Here is a 19915-nt window from a genome sequence, read left to right as displayed (position 1 = left end):
CCCTGTTAATGTTTTAGGGTTTCATATGTACATAAAGATTCATGAATCAAGATTATTTCACAGTGGTTAATTTATGATTAGCCTTGTTAACTTGAATGCAACTTTATTTCCTTGACTCGAGTACGCTGATCAAATCCACTTACATTCCTGGGATAATCAGGGATTAGTGAATCGGTTGAGTGTGTGTGTACGTGTGTATATGTGTGTGTATGTATGTGTGTGTATGTATGTGTGTGTGTACTTGTGTATATGTGCGTGTATGTGTGTGTATGTATGTATGTGTGTGTGTATGTATGTATGTATGTATGTATGTATGTATGTATGTGTGTGTATGTATGTATGTATGTATTTGTATGTATGTATGTATGTATGTATGTATGTATGTATGTATGTATGTATGTATGTATGTATGTATGTATGTATGTATGTATGTATGTATGTGTATGTGTGTTTGTACGTATGTATGTGTGTGTGTTACTCTATTTAAACTGGAAGTCAACTGCAGTCTGGAAGATTCCAGAACATGGGAGTCTTGACTAGCATAGTTTAATCCAGCATGTTATGGTGCCACCACTATTAATAGTATTCCAGCAATACCACGGCGGGGGACACCAGAAATGGGCTTCACATATTGTACCCATGGTGGGAAGCGTACCCGGGACCTCGGCGTGACGAACGAACGCATAAACCATACGGCTACCTCTCTACCATAATGTTCCTGAAGAGATTTAGAGCATATGTAATGGACAAGCGCACATCTCTCTGTTCAGCCAGTGTTTCACGCTTCAGACTATCAGTCTGTAATCCACGTCATTCTCACAGTGAACACCCAGTCTGGGTCTGTTTTCGAAGATTGAACAGAGATGTTGCTAGGTGATTATCACTGCTGGTATTGACCTACTACAACTGTTGTTTCCTTTTATGCCATAATGTGCACTTTTTCTTGTAACACCAGTGAAATTCCACACTTCTGACAAATAAACGTAGTTAATTGTAGAATATTTCTTTGATGTTTGTTGATTTCACTCTAAAATCGTTTAATTATTGATGTTTTTCTGAAGTTATTATTTATCTTGTGAACATAATATTTGCGCTGAAATATTAGACGTTTCAGCTCGATCGATGAGCAATTTTCTTACCCGTACATAATTTTCTTGTGACATCTAACACCTCATGTTTCGATTAAAAACGGCACCGAGTATATGCTTGAATAATTCACCTGCCCTCATAGTTTCATCACATGAGTTATGACCCTGACAAACATATGCTACATTGCACCTGTGTAATTAACATAAAATATATGGAGAGAAAGGTAGATACAGAAATGCCTTTTCTGGAACTGAAAAGTTCCCATTTTTTTTATTCCAAATCATATAAGATAGGAGCTTTCTACAAATAAGTACAAAGGGAAAGACATGGTAATGATGACTTGGCACCTTTCATTTGATCTGTGAAAACAGAAACCAGTCACAGCATTATCTTGGTTTACGGTTTTGTAAGTGTGATTTTGACATCAGTAACATCACCTGCTAAATGATGGACATTAATATTTATTTTTCGTTCATGAATAACCATGTCTCCACAAAGAGTAATGTAATATATATGTGAACAATGTTCTGTTGTCAAGGGGTAAGAGAACATAGCACACTGAATGGTCCAAGGTGCCTTAATTCGTTGGCAGAGTCACGTCCCTTGGAGATATCAAAAAGCTGTGGTCGAGGGTGTAAATGTCGGTCTTTCCTGATTATGTTTCTTGATTTGTCACTACCATACCTGTGGGTTACACCAAAGTAGGGCACATTTGACACTAGCGTTACTCCAGGTCGTCCTCTCTTATTAAACAAACAAGCAGTGATGAAGTTGGGAAGCTCATCCACTTTCGACGATACACTGCAGCAAAATACCTAAAGTGCAGACTACAGAGAAAATGAAGAAGACGACAAGGCATAATCTGTCCATCACTACTGCCACCTTCTTCCATTCCTCCTCCACCGCTTCAGACTCATCCTTCTGAGCGTACCGACTGTTGATCTCCTTCAGGACAATTAGCTGCTCTTTCATCACTTGTGTCAATTCACTTTCATAATTCAGTACATTTGTGCTTTCCCCTTTGACATCTCCCTGAAACAATTTGAAATCTATGAGTTTTATCCTAGTGTGAAAAAGGAAAAAGAGAACGTTTATACCAAAGATAATCGAATGATTTTACATGCTACTATTGTTGACATGTGTTTTGCAAAATCGGGACTGGAATGGTTAAAGATACCGTAAAGACTTCGGCGAAAAGGCTGTTTGATTATTAAATATTACCAATCAAAGTTTGTTCAAGAAATCATGACATACATATTTTATTTACTACAGAAAAGGCACCGTTTTGATTTTACAATTGATGGATATTGTAAAATTATTGTCCTCCTGAAAGGGTACTTAAGTCCCAAAACTTTCAAAGTAACGTTTAAAATCACCATTTTTTAAATGTAGTATTATTGTTAATTTAAATGTAGGCAAACATTTCCCACCATCACCAGCGGCTGAAAGGATGCTATAAACCCAGCTAGGGTCCATGCAGGTAGCCGAAGTAATATAAGACCCCATGGTTCCTAATATGGTGAGCTAGCTTCATAATCTAATCTGCTTTACTGTCCTTTGTCGACTGATAATTTAAATTGATTACCTTCCTTTCGTCGCTAAATGGCTGTAATAGTGCCGATGTGATGTAAATTTTTAACTCACTCACTCACTACAATTGAAGGTATAGTACCTTCATAGTAGCGACTGGCTTGACTTGAACTCTTGCTGTACATTTCTTACCGTGCAGTCTTGGATGTGAAGGCCACTGTCGTCGTTGACGGATGTCGTCATTGGATGGACTGGCATTTCTTTCCTATAACAAAGGATCTGTGCAAGCGTCCCGAGAAACCATTTCTTCATCCATCGAGGGACACCTCTACCGTGTTGTCCTTTGAAGTGCACGTTTATCACTATCACAGTGAAGACGGTTGATAAAGTGACCATCATCATAGCCAGAAGGAAGTAGATTCCTGTGGAGGAAAAGAGTGTTTTAATGGATTCATGGTAGGCGTGTCGTGTGACGTATGTTTGTTATGTGGCCATAGTGTGGAGTAACGGACACACGGTAGTGCATGTCAACTGTTATGCTTTTGTGAGACAGACTCATGTGGAACTCAAGATCGTTTAGCCAGAGTGTGGAAACAGGTTAGGTAAGCCATGTGGACGTTAGTGAATATTATTCTGTTATTATGATAATTTATTTGTTCATTAACGCTGTACAGGGCAATACATTTATATGACGGTTGACTGTAAATAATCGAATCTAGACCAGACATCCAAGTGATCAACATGTTGAGCCTCGATCTACGCGCTTGGGATACAGTGACATGTGTCAACCAAGCCAGCGGGCCGTTAGATGACTCTTACGATAAAAACGGGTTGCTGAGAACCAATTCTAAACCAGATCCTTATGGGTTACACTGGTTTTAAAGTTGCATCTTGTCATACTCGAACACATGTATATTTCAGCTTCACATATAATTTCGTCATCTATTAAAATGCTTTGCCAACAAATGTAAGACTGGTGAGTTAGGAAAATTAAGAATAATACACAAAATGGATACATTGTCATACCTATAAACGGAAAAGTTTCTGACGTTGGCGGTAATGTGTCAGACACCACCAGCATGAACACCGCCAGCGACAGCAACACGGTGATTTCCAAAGACACCTTCTCCCCGGCATCTGGAGGCAACAGAAAGCCCAGCAGACCCACAGCTGTGATCAGTATACAGGGAAACAGCAGGTTGACTAAGTAGAAGAACGGCTTGCGGCGTAGGTTGACGTAGAACGTGACGTCAGGGTAAGGCTCTGGACAACAACCGTAGTACAGTACATGTCGTTCTACTGGAACACTGACCAGATCCCACTCGGTGTTGACTTTGAAGCTGGACATGTCCCCGGCAGAGGATCTGTTGGTGATATTGATCTGGAGTCCATGGTAGGCCCAGGAACCGAACTTGAGCGCACATGTTTGAGTGTCGAAGGGGAAGTAGGTGACGTCGACTTTGCAGAGGCTTGTTATAACTGTTGGGAAGTTGTAGGTCACAAACCCGTCTGAGTTATAGCTTGGGCGATAGTCCTTAAGGCCAGGAATTTCTTCTACATTACTGGAAATATTCAAGATGAAGCTTACGAAATGAACATATGTATGGTGAACTGTTTTAAGGTACAATGGTTAACCTCACTATAAGTTACAAAAATACATTCAGTATCTGTAGTTCACTCACGTGTCATATAGGGTAATGTCTGGTGTCCACATCTTCTCAAAAGGAAGGATAAGCTGTGAGATGCCTCCGTACTCAGTGGCGTTCCATACCATCTGACAGTCGTACCAGTTCTACAACATAAATATTGATTAATAAATGGAACTCAATAATGTGACAGTTGACTCCGATGCAATTCCCTATTTTGAGTTCCCGATTTCTGTCAGGTGAGACTGTACATGTTTGTGACGGGAGCCACCCGTGGGGCAGGATACGCTCACCTTATATCATCACTGTTTCAGTAGTGATTCATAAAATACATGCCAGATTGAACTGATTGACTGAGTTTAGTTTTAAGCCGCTACCAGCAACATTTCAGCAATAACACGGTGGGGGACACATATTGTGCCCATGTGGGGAATGGAACCGGACGTCTTAACCACTAGGCTACACCATTCTAGATTGGAAGTTATTTCATACTACAAATGTTAGGATTTTGTGTTCACTCCTAGGCAAGTATGGATTAAACTTACACAACTCTTACTTCTCAAGCCAATAAAGCCCTTATGGCAATCTGTATATACCAAAAAAGAGTAGCATATTTGTCATGTGTGGAACTTTTCAAAATATTATGTTACAGTTACAGTTCAGAAATTTGGGGTTCAAAATCATTGAACAAATTCAGATACAAACATGCAGATATTTCTTAAAAGTTGGCAAAAATGCTTTTAACAATACGATTCTATGTGAATGTGACATATTCCCTCTTCAGCTTACTTATATGTCAAGGGCAGTTAAATATTAGAGCCGACTTTTGACTCAAAGTTGTAGATTACATCATCAGTTTTATTTCATGTTTAAGTTTTTGGGTAAATCTGGACGCACGATGTGGGGCATCACATATAAAGAATACTTCCTTTAGATTTTTGGATGGCTTTGTTAAGATTTCCAAGGATATTGGAGATATTGATGGCTTCCTTCAGTTCTTAAGCAGAGACTGTTAATCTTCCACCAGATTGGCATTCATCCCTACACAATACAACCAAGTGTTCTTATTATATACCTTGAAGTACCACGTAGATGTTGAGACTAATCTCAGTTTGAATATTGAACACTATATTAGAAAACGGTTTGACAATATTTAGATGTCGTAAGTTTAAACTTAGTTAGATTAGTAGATGCAACCATGTCCCTTATGATATAATATTTTGTCCTCTTGCCAAAACATTTATCTTAAGTTAACTGACGATCGAATACATGTTTTACTTCATTGTAAAAAATACTTAATTGTAAGGGATACATCTCTTGATAAATGTTTGAAACCTCCTCTTTCACAACACAGTTTTCTTAATATAATGACTTCAACAAATATTAATGTTGTAATTTTTGCCTATTTTAATATAATGCCAGGAAAATAGAAAACAAATCTGTTGTTTTTCTGTAAAACTCAACTTTTCTGCAACTCAAGCAATATATATATTTATGAATGTATTTTTGGCCAGTGTCCTTTCACCGAATAAAATATTTGTATGTTATAAACACATGCTCTGAGTTTTGCCAAAATTAGTGATTTTAACACAGTGTTTCTACAAAGGGGAGATTTATGGCGGAATATAATATCATCCCGTTTTGGCATTTTAGACCTTTCCATCATAATTAACATGTTTGCCTTGCAAGATTATCTAAGAATTTCCAGTCTACAGTGTCGAGAGCATTTTCAAAATTTATAAGTTCTAATTGTCCTGGAACCAGATAACATTCTGTATATTCCATTAAGCCATCGCCAAGTCTTGTAATTTCACTTGTATATCTTCCTGTCATGAATCCTTTTTTACCTCGTTAATGATGCTGCTAAGAACAGATTTTGTTCTCTTGGAGATTGCCAAAGAACCAGCTTTGTAAAAAATGGAAAGCAGCGTGAGCATCAGTCAGGATGAAGTCCTGGTTTTATCCTCTGAATACCAGTCTAAATGAATTCCTTGTTTTATCCTCTGATACCAGTCTAGATGAATTCCTTGTTGTATTATCTGAATATCGGTCTAGATGAAGTCCCTGTTTCATCCCCTGAACACCGGTCTAGATGAATTCTTTGTGTTATCCTCTGTATACCAGTCTAGATGAATTCCTTGTTTTATCACCTGAATACTGGTCTAGATGAAGTCGTTGTTTTATCCGCTGAATACCAGTCTAGATAAATTCCTTGTTGTATTATCTGAATATCGGTTTAGATGAAGTCCTTGTTTCATCCCCTGAACACCGGTCTAGATGAATTCTTTGTGTTACCCTCTGTATACCAGTCTAGATGAATTCCTTGTTTTATCACCTGAATACTGGTTTAGATGAAGTCGTTGTTTTATCCACTGAATGCCAGTCTAGATGAATATCTTGTTTCATCCTCTGTGTCACATACCAAAGTAACCACAACAGAAGAATAGTTTGTTTTGCAAAACTTTATTCCTCCCCTTAAGATATAAGTAACCCCAATACCTATACTAAACTAATTCTACAGGTGCAAATACAACTAACTAATCTAATTACCTAACCTAGCTACATATACAGTTCTGTCTACCACTTATATTGCTAAAGTTCTAATAATACTACTACTACTACTAACTACACTAAAATCCTAATACCCTCACTAATATAGATAATGATTACATATAATCCCAATCAGAAACTAAACAATTGAACTAAATAACAATAAAGGAATTAGCCACTCAGAGAGAACACTTTCTCTTTACAATGTAATCAGAATGTCAGTGCACTTTGGTTCCACTTGGTGACGTCATGGTATTTGTGTGGTATCCCTCACACCCAGGCGATGGTTTCCCTCACGGAGTTTAAGGGGCCTGTGTAATGGTTGATGGCTGTGCCATCCACATCTCACATTACTAGGAGATACATGCTCCTTGTACAACAGGGAAGACTCTTGTCTGTCTCCTTACAGGCGGAGATAATACCCCTCTCCTTACTTTAAGGATAACCGGCCAGTTCCGGGACAGCCAGCCAGCGTGAGATGCAATCCCATACAAAAGTTGAACCCATACAGGTGAACACAGTGGTGATTCTGGCTGACTGTGCAGATTACTACCCTTCCTCACTATTTATATTGACCTCCCATACCCAAGCTACTCAACACCTCTCTATTGTTTACAAATTAACACCCCAGCTCTCTGGCCATACCTGGTCACGCTTCCCTGAACATAACCCTGTTCCCATAGTATTACCGAACATAATCTAACAACAACTCCCAACAATATATAACACACTCTAACAATACCATACTACATCTATTTACAGTACCATAAACTAATTATATAAACGAAATCATCTGTGATCTTGACATCACTCCCCTCTTCAAGTAATTGTACACAAGTACAATTATATATTACACTCAAGATCACATTTAAGTTTGTTTTAATGCATAAATATCATAAAACACAATTGTCTAAATGTACAATAGCACAGTAATACATAAGAAATAACTGCTGACAAATAATCTGGATATGCAGAGAGTACATTATTTACACACTACCATACACATAGTATGACTAGGGTGAACACCGGCTCAAGAGATCAGCCCCAACATTCTCACTTCCTTTGATTGCACGAATTAGAAATCTGTAGGGTTGCAAAGTCAGGGCCCACCTCATCACTCGTCCATTGGTCATTTTTGCCTTGGTCATCCATATTAAGGGCTGATGGTCAGTCTCCAAAATAAATTCTCTCCCATACAGATATCTTTCTAACTTCTGTATTGCCCACACAATAGCCAAACACTCTTTTTCTATTGTAGAATACGCTCTCTCACGATCTACTAACTTCCGACTCACAAACAATATTGGAAATCGCTCACCTTCCTGTTCTTGTAGCAGTACAGCTCCGATTCCAACGTCAGAAGCGTCTGTTCTTACCAAGAATGGTTTCTTCAAGTCGGGTAGTTTCAAGATAGGAAAACTTGACATATGGGTTCTTAACGTAGTGAAAGCTAATTCCTGGCTTTCTGTCCATATTACCTTGTTTGGCTTTCCTTTCTTTGTGAGATCAGTTAACGGAACTGCTATGGCTGCATAGTTTGGGATAAATTTCCGGTAGTACCCGGTCAGTCCCAACAACGCTCTCACTTGTTTCTTGGTTTGAGGTCGCTCCACATTTAGGATCTTTTCTACATTCTTACCTTCTGGTCGAATTAGACCACTACCCACCTTGTGCCCTAAAAAGTCCAGATGTTTATATCCCACTTTTACCTTTGAAGGTCGAGCTGTAAGATGGAATTGTCTTAACCTCGTAAATATTGCTCTCAGACTTACCATGTGGTGTGACCAGTTCTCAGTTCCTTCTATGATGTCGTCTATGAAGTTGTCTGTATTTGGTATGTTGTGCAATACTTGTCTCATCAGTCGGGAAAATACTGCAGGTGCATTAACTACTCCAAATGGCATCACCTTCCATTGGTATAATCCATCAGGAGTTATAAATGCTGTCAGTTCTTTGCTACTCTCTTCCATTGGAATCTGCCAATATGCTTTGCTTACATCAATTTTGGTAAGATATTTACAGTTCCGTAACCGTGCAAAGATGGAATCAGCTAATGGAATTGGTTCGGCATCAAATACGGTCACCTGATTCAGTTTGCGAAAATCGGTACAAAATCTGTAAGTCGAGTCAGGCTTCTTCACAAGTACAATGGGGGATGCATATGGTGACTGAGAAGGTTCTATCACCCCCATGTCTAACATTAGCTGTATCTCCTTAGCTACAACATCTCTCATATGATGAGGAAGTGGATAGGGCTTGGATCGTATAGGCTCATTACATGTCAGCTTGATCTTATATTCCATACAATCTACCTTCCCTGGTAAATCACTCAGTACATCTTTGAATTCACTTATGAGCTCCTTCACCTCATTTTGTTGCTCCTCTGTCAAATCTTCAGAAATGTCTACATCCTGATACGTTTCCTTAGAAACTAAAGAAGGTGAAGCTATGTCTAACATACTCACCTCTTCAGCCTTGACATCCACCAGACCAGCACTGACATGCACAAGTTGAGCTATGCTGACGTCACATACAGCTGTGTCCTTGACCTCCTCTCTCTCAATGTACCTTTTCAGTAGATTGGCATGATAGGTTTTAATCTTGTTACCAACCTGTATTCTGTAATTGCCAATGCCAAAGGTATCCAGTATTTCATATGGCCCTTTCCACTGCAGCAACAGTTTGTTTGAATCAGTGGGCAACAGAATTAATACTTTATCACCAACCTTCATTTTTCTTGGCTTGGACTTCACATCAAAGAACTTTTTGTATTTACATGCTTTCTTTTGAAGTTCTTGCTGTGCTACGTGAATAGTCTCCTCAAGACGGTTTTGAAGATCTAGCACATACTCATATGTGGTTCTTACCTCTGGATTTGGTATATCTCTTGTCCAGATTTCCCTCAGAATCTGTACTGGTCCTCTCACAGTGCGTCCATATAAGAGTTCAAATGGGGCAAAACCCAAACTCTCTTGAGGTACCTCTCGGTAAGCAAATAACAAAGCAGGTACATACCTGTCCCAGTCATTTGGTCGTTCTGCACACATCCGTTTCAGCATCGTCTTCAAGGTTCCATTGAACTTCTCCACTAGGCCATTGCACATTGGATGATAAGGGGAAGTAGTAAGCTGATGTATGGACAATAGTCTACTTACCTCCTTCATCACGCCTGACGTGAACTGGGCTCCCATGTCTGTTAATATCTCCTTGGGGATACCAACCCTACTGAATATCTGGAACAGAGCTTCGGCAACATATTCCGTCTCTACTCTGGGTAAAGCTACTGCTTCTGGGTATCGTGTTGCATAATCAACCACCGTCAGTATATACCTATTACCCTTGTCTGTGACAGGATACAATGGACCAATCAAATCAACAGCTACCCTCTCAAATGGCACTTCAATTAATGGCATTTGTCCCAGTGGTATTTTCCTTACCTTTCCCTTCGGCATGGTACGTTGACAAATATCACAAGACTGAACATGTCTTCTGACATCACCAATTACTCCTGGCCAATAAAACTGTGAGATTACCCTATCTAGAGTCTTCTTGATTCCAAGATGTCCACCCATCAGTGCTTCATGACATACCTTCATTACCTGTGTGCGCAATCCAACCGGTACTACTGCCTGTACAACTTGTTTACCATTGTCCATTTTATTGGAAGTATGCTTCCTATACAGCATATCATTCTCTACAAAGTAAGAGGAAGTACTATGTCGGGTCTCCCTAATCTTACCTTCTTCCACTAATTTTCTTATTTTGTTCAGACTTGAATCCTGATGTTGTAGGGATACGAACTCACCTCGACTCAGTGTCAACCCAACAGGTTCCAATGTCTTCAAGGGTTCCATGCCTACTTGGCGTACTCTTCTCTGGCTCCTTGTCTCTACAGCACCTACTGTTTTAATGTCCTGCTTATCCCACATCAAGTCTGGATCTCCTGGCTCTCTAACTCCGGGAATATTGCCTAATATTAAGTCACAGATTGGTGTGTCCATACATGCTGCTCTCACCATACCCGTGTAAAAGGGCGTATTTACAGTAATCCATGCTACCGGAAGTGTCAAGATCCTGCTATCTGCTAATTTACAAGATTGTGTTTCTGAAGTCAAACATGCATCTTTTACCATTGACCTCCTCACTATTACACCGTTACATCCCGTGTCTCTAAGCACATCTACTGGAGTGTCGTTTACCTTTCCCTGATAAAATGGCATGCGGTGATCTTTGGTAAGCACACTCCCTGAGGCTACATCTGCTTTAGTAACCTCCTCTGAAGTTGCTGCATCACCATCTAGAACTTCATGTATGCAGGGCTCTACTTTTGTGTTATCTGGATGTATTAGAGACATGTTTGTGTTGTCTTCACTCACCTGGATACTTGCCACTTTAAACTTGGGTTTCTTGCACTGTGCTGCCAAATGCCCAGTTTGATTGCAGTTGTAACATGTCCTTTCCTTAATAGGAACAAATTGTTTGGAACAAGTACCATGTTTACCTGATGCGCTACCCTCGACTATTTTCCCTTTGGAAACCTGCTTGTCAGTTTGACCTGGAATAACTGGTCTATTGTATCTTCCATGACTCGTACCTCTAGCTTCTATAAATTGCTCTGCTAGTCTAGCCATTTCCATCGCGTCTTTTGGCTTTCTCTCTCTCAAGAATATACCCAGATCCCTTCCAGTCACATTCAAAATCTGTTCACGCAGCAGCAAATCTCTCACACCTTCGAACGTCTTTTGTGTACCACTTAGTTCAATCCATCTGTTGAAATAGTTCTCAATTCTAACTACAAATTGTGTGAAAATCTCACCTGTTTCAGTTTTAGCAGTCCTAAATTTCTGATGGAATCCATCCTCAGTCATTTCATAGCGTTTAAGTAATGCAGTTTTAACTGCATTGTAATTTTCAGCCTCAAAGGCATTTAACCGGGAGTATACTTCTAAAGCCTTACCTTTCAGCAGAGTACACAGGTAAGCTGCCTAATGGGACGGGTCCCAGCCTTGCGCTGTAGCTACACGTTCAAACCTTTGCAGATATGCATCAATATTGTCATTGTGGTCGTCAAATGGAGGCATTTTAGGCATCTTGGGAATGGCTGCCGATCTATTCTCTCCTACCTGCCCTTCTTGATTTCCTGCCGCACTCTTTTCTAACTTGGCTAGTTCTATTCTTTCATTTGACTGTATTTTACACTTTTCTTTCTCCAATTCTAATCGTTCTCTCTCTCGTTCCCATTCTAACCTTTCTTTCTCCTTTCTTTCCTCCAGTTCTAACTTTTTAATCTCCCGCTCCCTAGCTCTTTCCTCCCGTTCGAGCCTGTCCTTTTCTTTCTCATTCTCCAACTCCATTTGCTCTTTCACAAACACTCTCAAATCATCTTTCTCATACCCTAAACTCTGACCCAGTTTGATAAGTTTGTCAATGTCCATAATTGTCTGTATGAGGGCAAAGCAGGGTACACAAAAAGTCAAACTGTCTGGAATAAATAGGGATCCTACCAAGAATAAAACCGGAGGTGATTTCCCATATATCCCAATGTTCAAAATGTTCACGACGAACCAATGGCCTTAACTGACCAATAACCACAATACACCCTCCACCCTTGAATTCCAAATCATACACTCAAGGACGCAGAAGTGGTGCCGTATGTTCTAACCCTTCTTTATGGACACAAAGATTCTGCAGCGATATACAATCAACAACGCTACATCAAATGCGCTACAGAACACAACTAGGGTTCCCTTTGATAGTGACAAATAATCTAATTATCCCACCGCTGCCACCAAAATGTCACATACCAAAGTAACCACAACAGAAGAATAGTTTGTTTTGCAAAACTTTATTCCTCCCCTTAAGATATAAGTAACCCCAATACCTATACTAAACTAATTCTACAGGTGCAAATACAACTAACTAATCTAATTACCTAACCTAGCTACATATACAGTTCTGTCTACCACTTATATTGCTAAAGTTCTAATAATACTACTACTACTACTAACTACACTAAAATCCTAATACCCTCACTAATATAGATAATGATTACATATAATCCCAATCAGAAACTAAACAATTGAACTAAATAACAATAAAGGAATTAGCCACTCAGAGAGAACACTTTCTCTTTACAATGTAATCAGAATGTCAGTGCACTTTGGTTCCACTTGGTGACGTCATGGTATTTGTGTGGTATCCCTCACACCCAGGCGATGGTTTCCCTCACGGAGTTTAAGGGGCCTGTGTAATGGTTGATGGCTGTGCCATCCACATCTCACATTACTAGGAGATACATGCTCCTTGTACAACAGGGAAGACTCTTGTCTGTCTCCTTACAGGCGGAGATAATACCCCTCTCCTTACTTTAAGGATAACCGGCCAGTTCCGGGACAGCCAGCCAGCGTGAGATGCAATCCCATACAAAAGTTGAACCCATACAGGTGAACACAGTGGTGATTCTGGCTGACTGTGCAGATTACTACCCTTCCTCACTATTTATATTGACCTCCCATACCCAAGCTACTCAACACCTCTCTATTGTTTACAAATTAACACCCCAGCTCTCTGGCCATACCTGGTCACGCTTCCCTGAACATAACCCTGTTCCCATAGTATTACCGAACATAATCTAACAACAACTCCCAACAATATATAACACACTCTAACAATACCATACTACATCTATTTACAGTACCATAAACTAATTATATAAACGAAATCATCTGTGATCTTGACACTCTGAATACCAGTCTCGATGAATTCCTTGTTTTATCATCTGAATACCAGTCTAGATGAAGTCGTGGTTTTATCCCCTGAACACCTCTCTAGATGAATTCCTTGGTTTATCCTCTGAATACCAGTCCAGATGAATTTCTTGTTTCATCCTCTGAATACCAGTCTAGATGAATTTCTTGTTGCATCCTCTGTATACCAGTCTAGATGCAGTCCTTGTTTTATCATCTGAATACCAGTCTAGATGAATTCCTTGATTCATATTCTCCATACCAGTCAGTGAATCATAAAATACCACAGTATGACGCTAAATATGATAATGACAATAATTATGACGTCGGGACAAATATATGCGTGATTTGGGTTTGGAAAGGAACATTTTTGTATTGATTTTATTTACTATATAAAGAGTTCAGCAGTACATACCAATCGAATCCAGGCGTTGACAGTCAGTATTTGGTTGGGCTCATCCTGGAATGTACCCAAAACACATCTTCATGGCTACATTAAAACACTGGCGAAACAGGAATTGGATAAAGTAAAGGAAACTTCGAAAATATTCCGCATGACAAGCCTCACACAGTCCGTTTCGTGTATGATTGTAAGTGAGCGAATTAGGTTTATACCACTTTTAGCAATATTCCAGCAATATGATGGCGGAGGACACCGAAAATGAGTTCACACATTGTACCCATATGGGGAATCTAACCCGCATCTTCGGCGTGACAAGCGAACGCTTTAACCATCTGGCTACCCCACCGACCCGTGTTTTTTTTGTGAGCCCGAGATCACATGATTCACTGATACTTTGAATTTGGATGATTTGTCAGTAAGTCTTGTTTGACGTCGCTTCGAGCAGTAGCTCGGATACAGCGAGGTGTGTCAGCTTGTTGACAGAGGAAAACCAGCAGTACTGTCGAAGAGGTTTGACACTTTGGGACAAGCAATACTGACACCATCGGAAGCAAATGCTGTAATATCACTGACATCGAACGTATACACATGATTGCACAAAAGTTAGTAAATCTGACGTAATGAGTAGGACCAAAGTGTGACACATGATGAAGTACTAACCAGCCCCATGACCTGTCGGACAGCCAAGCCCACTTTAACCTCTATTGGAGCGTCCGTTCCACAGATTGGCCGCACGTCACTTTTATAGTTGGCAAACAGATCGTTTAACAGTGCTGTCTGGTTGCCATGGACACTGACCACTGTTAGAAACAAATATATGTTAAATATTTGTCACGGAAAGGCATACATGCCAAAACGCTTAATCTGATTGTCAGTTCTCTGTATTCAACAGCAGAATAACTAATTCTTTTCTCCATTTATTATTAACAATAATAACGGATATTTTTCATAAAAGAGCTACATACATTTCATACAAAAGGTTAAATAGTAAAATAAGTATACATCAAAACTGCTGACAAAAAGATTGATTTTAGAAAATGGGCTTCTGAGAAACAGAAGTAATTTTGAAAGTTTCCAATGATGGAGTCGGCTTTATGTGGAGAGAGAATTCCTCAGATTAGGACCAACTTGTTGGAAAGACAGTGATCTTGAGATCTGAGAGTTCTGATATGGGATTGCACATTGAGAAGTTCAGAGAGATACCAGGAGCTTGATCTGTAAATGTGTCATAGACAAAGTCATTTCACTAACTTTCTTTAAAACTTTATTTATTCAACCGATTTATTTGTTTAAATATATGCCCAAAGTGCACCGAAATTCTATGTAATGTATTCAGCAAATGTATTCGGTGTATGCCCTCTTATAGATATATGTAGACGTAGGTGCGCACGAGTACGTTATTGTGTATGCGTATATTTTTGTATGAGAATCTCATAGCTTGAGAGTGCAATAGCGTAAGCCTGTGATTGTGTGTGTGAGTGCGAGATTGTACAGTTGGTGCGAATGTATGGTTGCGTGAGTGGAGTGTGTGAGTGCATATGCTTGCGTCAGTATGGTTGATAGGTGTGGTAACGAGTGCATTCTTACATGTGTAAACAAAATATGCTATCAATCTGAAATCTATATACTGATGTGTTTTGTTTGTATTCTCATATTTTATGGTATTATTTACTGTCACAATGGTGCCTTATAGGTCAAATGATCGGGTGCTTTTATGTTTAATGTACGTTTGTAATATACTGTATCTACTGTAAAATCACGTGAAACTTTACATTGCCTGTCACTATGAGGCATGGTTTGTTCTTTAAGGTGTCAGTCAGTCGTGGCCATTCTGCTGCTACTAATTCCCCCCAAAACGTAATCATACCCAAAATCCCAATCCGGCAACGAAAGTACTACGTCAGATGTATTCACAACGCAAAGAACTTGATTGAGAGGGAGTGTAATGATGACAGTAGAACGATGATGTGGTTTCGTTTAATGGTAAGGGATATAACATGTTTGATATGAACCCGGCAGTTGTACCCAAACGCCGCATTACAAAACCTGAAACAACGATCTATGAATTTAGTGGAATGCTCATATGCTTGTTTCAAATGTTTTAGTTCTGAATTATTTAACACACAGCAAGGTCACGCGCGGGAAACGGAAAACTTGAGTCCGGATCAGAAGTGTATTCGCAGAATACCGTGACGATCCGGTTTACAAATGATTTGGATCAAGGCATGTTTCCCATAAGAAGCGATCGGGTAGTGTGGTACATGATCTGATACATGCATGTTATTGTATTCCAATCGCTCGTGATGCCAATGTCAGATTGTCTGTTCCAGACTCGATCGTTTACAAATAGCTGAAACACTGTTGATTGCAGCGTTAAAGAAAAGGTAAACAGCAACAAACAAACATAATGGTCACTTACCCACCATACCCAGGAGGATTGCCACCCCTAAGTAAGCCATATTTGCGGACGTTCTCAGAACGCTTCACATGCAAGTGTGTAAGTGGAGTGCTGTCCTAACCCTTGTATGGGTGGCACAGTAAAGAATGGGGAAAATACAAATAGGTCATGTTTAAAAGCGTCGTTAAATCAAACGCATGAAAACAGGTATTATTTCATGGTAGCACCTTTTCTAATTAATGAAGCATGGGGTATCTGACTCCGAGTCTGAGGTATACGTTAATCGTCTCTGGTAATCGCATTATCACGTACGTTCTGCTAAATGTATTTCTATTTCTTGCATAAGTGTTGATACAAAGCAGAAACAATGAGTATTAACGATAGGACTTGTGGCTTCGGTCAAACAGAAAAAAACACCTTGATGTGTTTGTAAGGCACATCCATCTGTTGACCATATATTTCTATAATCATACAGTTCAGAACTGGTCGTAAGCACTCCATGTAGGTCTTATCGGGCGATTTAGTGGATCTGTTGTGTTAATCTCTGATTTGCCTGGCCTAGGGCAGGGCATTTACTGGCCATGTACGGCGTTCTCTCATTGTTGGGTTTGCAATCTTTTTCCTTCCTTCAATTTAACCTTACATTCTATAATAATTGCTAAATAACTGTAAACAAATGAGGCAACGGGCTGCTTGTCACAATGGACTGCTTGTCACAATGGCATTGTCACATCTTTTGTATTTATAGGTAGCCTAATGGTTTAATCGTGGTGTCCTCAAGCTGAAGTTCGACCTGAGTTCGATTCCCAATTTTAGCACAATGTGTGAGACCCTGGTGTCCCCGCCGTGATATTGTTGTGACATTGCTGAAAACGGCACAAAGCAATATTACTCACTGGTATCTACAAGCATATGTACATACAAGTGAGTGAAATGTACTTAGTCAATTATAAACTTATAAGATAGCTCAATGGATTCTTTATAGTCTTTATTCATCATCTATAATTTTTCACCGAAATATATACTACATACACATTTTTGTGTGCTTAATGGGCACTTTAAACGACATGTTAGAACTTGCAGGGAAGCAACTGTTTCAATATTCATTGACTTGAGTAAAATGAAACCTTTTCAAAAACAGCGAATAATAAGGGTGTTGAAACACACCAGCACCATGTGTGATTCAAACTCCCAAACATAACAACCTAGTGTCTGTGGAAGACAGACTCCCTATGTAATGGATGTAACTGTGATGGTAGTCAATTACACGGTCACAGTGTCCCAAATAATCTGGAATAATCAATATCACTGTTGTTTGTAGACATTTATGCATTTGTTAAGTCGTGATCGTAAAATGATGTTTCTCATGAGTGTGAAAGTGAGTCTGTTACTCATTATCCAATGCATTGCCTTTGCCTGCCAATACAGAAATATATATAGACACACAGAAGCACAATATACACGTACGGTGTCTCCTATGGCAATAGGCTTTGTTACCCTCTAGTTCAGCCACCAGTTACTAGGGTTTACAATGGTCATTGTGACTATTAACCTGCTACTACTTGGCTAGAAAGCTTGTCAAGGCAGCCTTGAGTGGAAAATGAATATAGTGTTTAATTATATTAGCGCTTTGGATTGATTGATTGATTGATTGATTGATTGATTGATTGATTGATTGATTGATTGATTGATTCCCCAGCCATCTACTAGCTTGCTTGCTTGCTTGGTTTAAGACAAATGTCATTTGGGATATGGACAAAAACTGTACATTCTGTCGCATTGTATGCATATTGAACTCGGCGGTACAGAATTATATTGGAATATGTAAAGGAAATAGGAAAGGTATGTTCTTGCAAGTCAAAAGTACCACAGCTCTGTAGCCAGTAAATAACCGAATATGGTCAGAGAAAGCAGCAGCTGATATATCACCAGTCGCCAGATGATCTTTACGAGATGCTCTTTACTTGGCCCTAAACACACTCATGCCATACTTGGGTCCTATCCGCACCATGAAACCCTACTGGGCACATATGATTGACGATGCTTGTAAGACTGCTGGTTACGAGTATAGTCATTCGTTGATTTTAATAACCATTCACAAATGTACTGCAGATATCACGTGTCAGGGAAAATGTTTTCCTTTAATTGAAACCTTCCACACCGCTTCCATCGTATTACTGGAGTTTCCTGTCTGGTTTGTTGAAAGGCTACAGTGACGGCCACGGCATTTCTGTGACAACGAACAAACATTTGTTTTATAAGAAGTGGGTGTGTGACGGATGTTGACTGATCAAGACATGCCTACTCTTTTCATGAACACCTTCTGGTGTGACCGCTGATATTCAGGGATCCAGGATGCCAGAAAGACGAACTGGCGGGCGAGGCTGGTGGTGGGTGAAGTTATTTCAAGGCATGATTCTATGAAAATAGTTAAAGAAGAATAGTTGAAAATGTAATACCTGACTGGATTAAAGATAACGTCATCAGAAACATGTAGTTGTAGGTATTATCATATACATTTTAATCGAGTTTCTGCTAACTCATTTTTAGCCATTATGTATAGTACGCTAGTGTGCCTGTTTTTATTCATTCAAATATATGTGCTCTTGATTGTAATATTAAATGTGCATTCATCTGGGATTTTACATCCATAAGGAGAACATAGAGTGACAAAGGACTCCTGAATCTGCGTGTATAAGTACAAATTTGGCAATTGGCGGACCATTTGCAAACCTTTTCACATTTGTGGACAGAAGTTATTTCGTTGTCTGCAAACCTTTTCGCAAGTATTGATCGGACTTACTGCACTGTTTGCAATCTTATTTTCTAGTACGGCTAGAGTGTACAGCGAATATGTAATTCTTTGATGCGTGAATGATATTCGCAAACCGACAGTGATTGGATACGTTCGTCGACTGCCCTGGTTTGAAGAATTGAAACCCTTGGCTTGTATTTACGAAGCTGCTCACAGTAGCATTTCAGACAACGGCATTCATTTTAACGATAAGACGACTTACAAGCATTTAGGTTTTAGAAATGGGCCCCATTCAGTTCTCTATCTGTGATTGTTCATACCCTATTCTGTTCACAGAAATTAAAAGTAAATTTAATGGTAAAAGTAAACGGAAATGACAAAACCCTTGAGAAATCTCTGCTAAAAGCACAGTTTGGACTTCATCATGAGTATGTGTTTGTTTGACGCCTTATTCAGCAGTAATAGCAGCAAAAGTCCTGTTACCTCACTCACTCACTCACTCAAAACCGGTAGTGGCGAGGGAGTAGCCTAGTGGTGAAAACACATCAGTACAGTGTGTGAAGCCCATTTCTGGTGCCCCCCACCGTCATATTGCTGGAATATTGCTAAAAGAGGTGTAAAACCATACTCGTCCCAAAACTTATACCACGATACGAATGTTTCGAAAGCACATTTCTTTCTTATTTTCAATGAGAAGTGATTACAGTTACCTACATTTACGCATTATACAAGTTGGATATCAAAACAGTTGTTAGTGCTATCTTTTCATAAAACAGAAAACCCTCGTGGTGACATGAA

At 39.5% G+C, this 19915-nt stretch overlaps 1 protein-coding gene across 1 annotated transcript; it reads right to left on the bottom strand.

Annotated features, from left to right (window-relative positions):
• Positions 1-1627: 1627 nt before the first annotated feature.
• On the bottom strand, positions 1628-16423 carry LOC137277602 (neuronal acetylcholine receptor subunit alpha-10-like). Its single transcript, XM_067809408.1, has 7 exons — positions 16384-16423; positions 14625-14764; positions 13977-14021; positions 4302-4411; positions 3646-4181; positions 2812-3041; positions 1628-2121 (listed from the first exon to the last, which is right to left on the bottom strand). The coding sequence occupies exons 1-7, from the start codon at positions 16421-16423 to the stop codon at positions 1870-1872; spliced, it is 1353 nt and encodes a 450-aa protein (XP_067665509.1). The 3' UTR covers positions 1628-1869.
• Between the last annotated feature and the right edge of the window lie 3492 nt (positions 16424-19915).

Source organism: Haliotis asinina, chromosome 3 (genome assembly GCF_037392515.1).
Source record: "Haliotis asinina isolate JCU_RB_2024 chromosome 3, JCU_Hal_asi_v2, whole genome shotgun sequence".
In the NCBI taxonomy this organism is placed as follows: Eukaryota; Metazoa; Mollusca; class Gastropoda; order Lepetellida; family Haliotidae; genus Haliotis; species Haliotis asinina.
The sequence above is the reverse complement of the archived record's forward strand: the minus strand, read 5'-3'. Positions and strand labels throughout refer to the sequence as shown.

Bases quoted from the DNA above. Each gene is read 5' to 3' on its own strand.
- LOC137277602 (XM_067809408.1), bottom strand. From the start codon at position 16,423: ATGGCTTACTTAGGGGTGGCAATCCTCCTGGGTATGGTGG. The intron at 4,182-4,301 runs GTGAGTGAACTA...GAATATTTCCAG, and splicing joins GACATTACCCTATATGACAC to TAATGTAGAAGAAATTCCTG. The intron at 2,122-2,811 runs GTAAGAAATGTA...AAATTGTTTCAG, and splicing joins TTCACATCCAAGACTGCACG to GGAGATGTCAAAGGGGAAAG.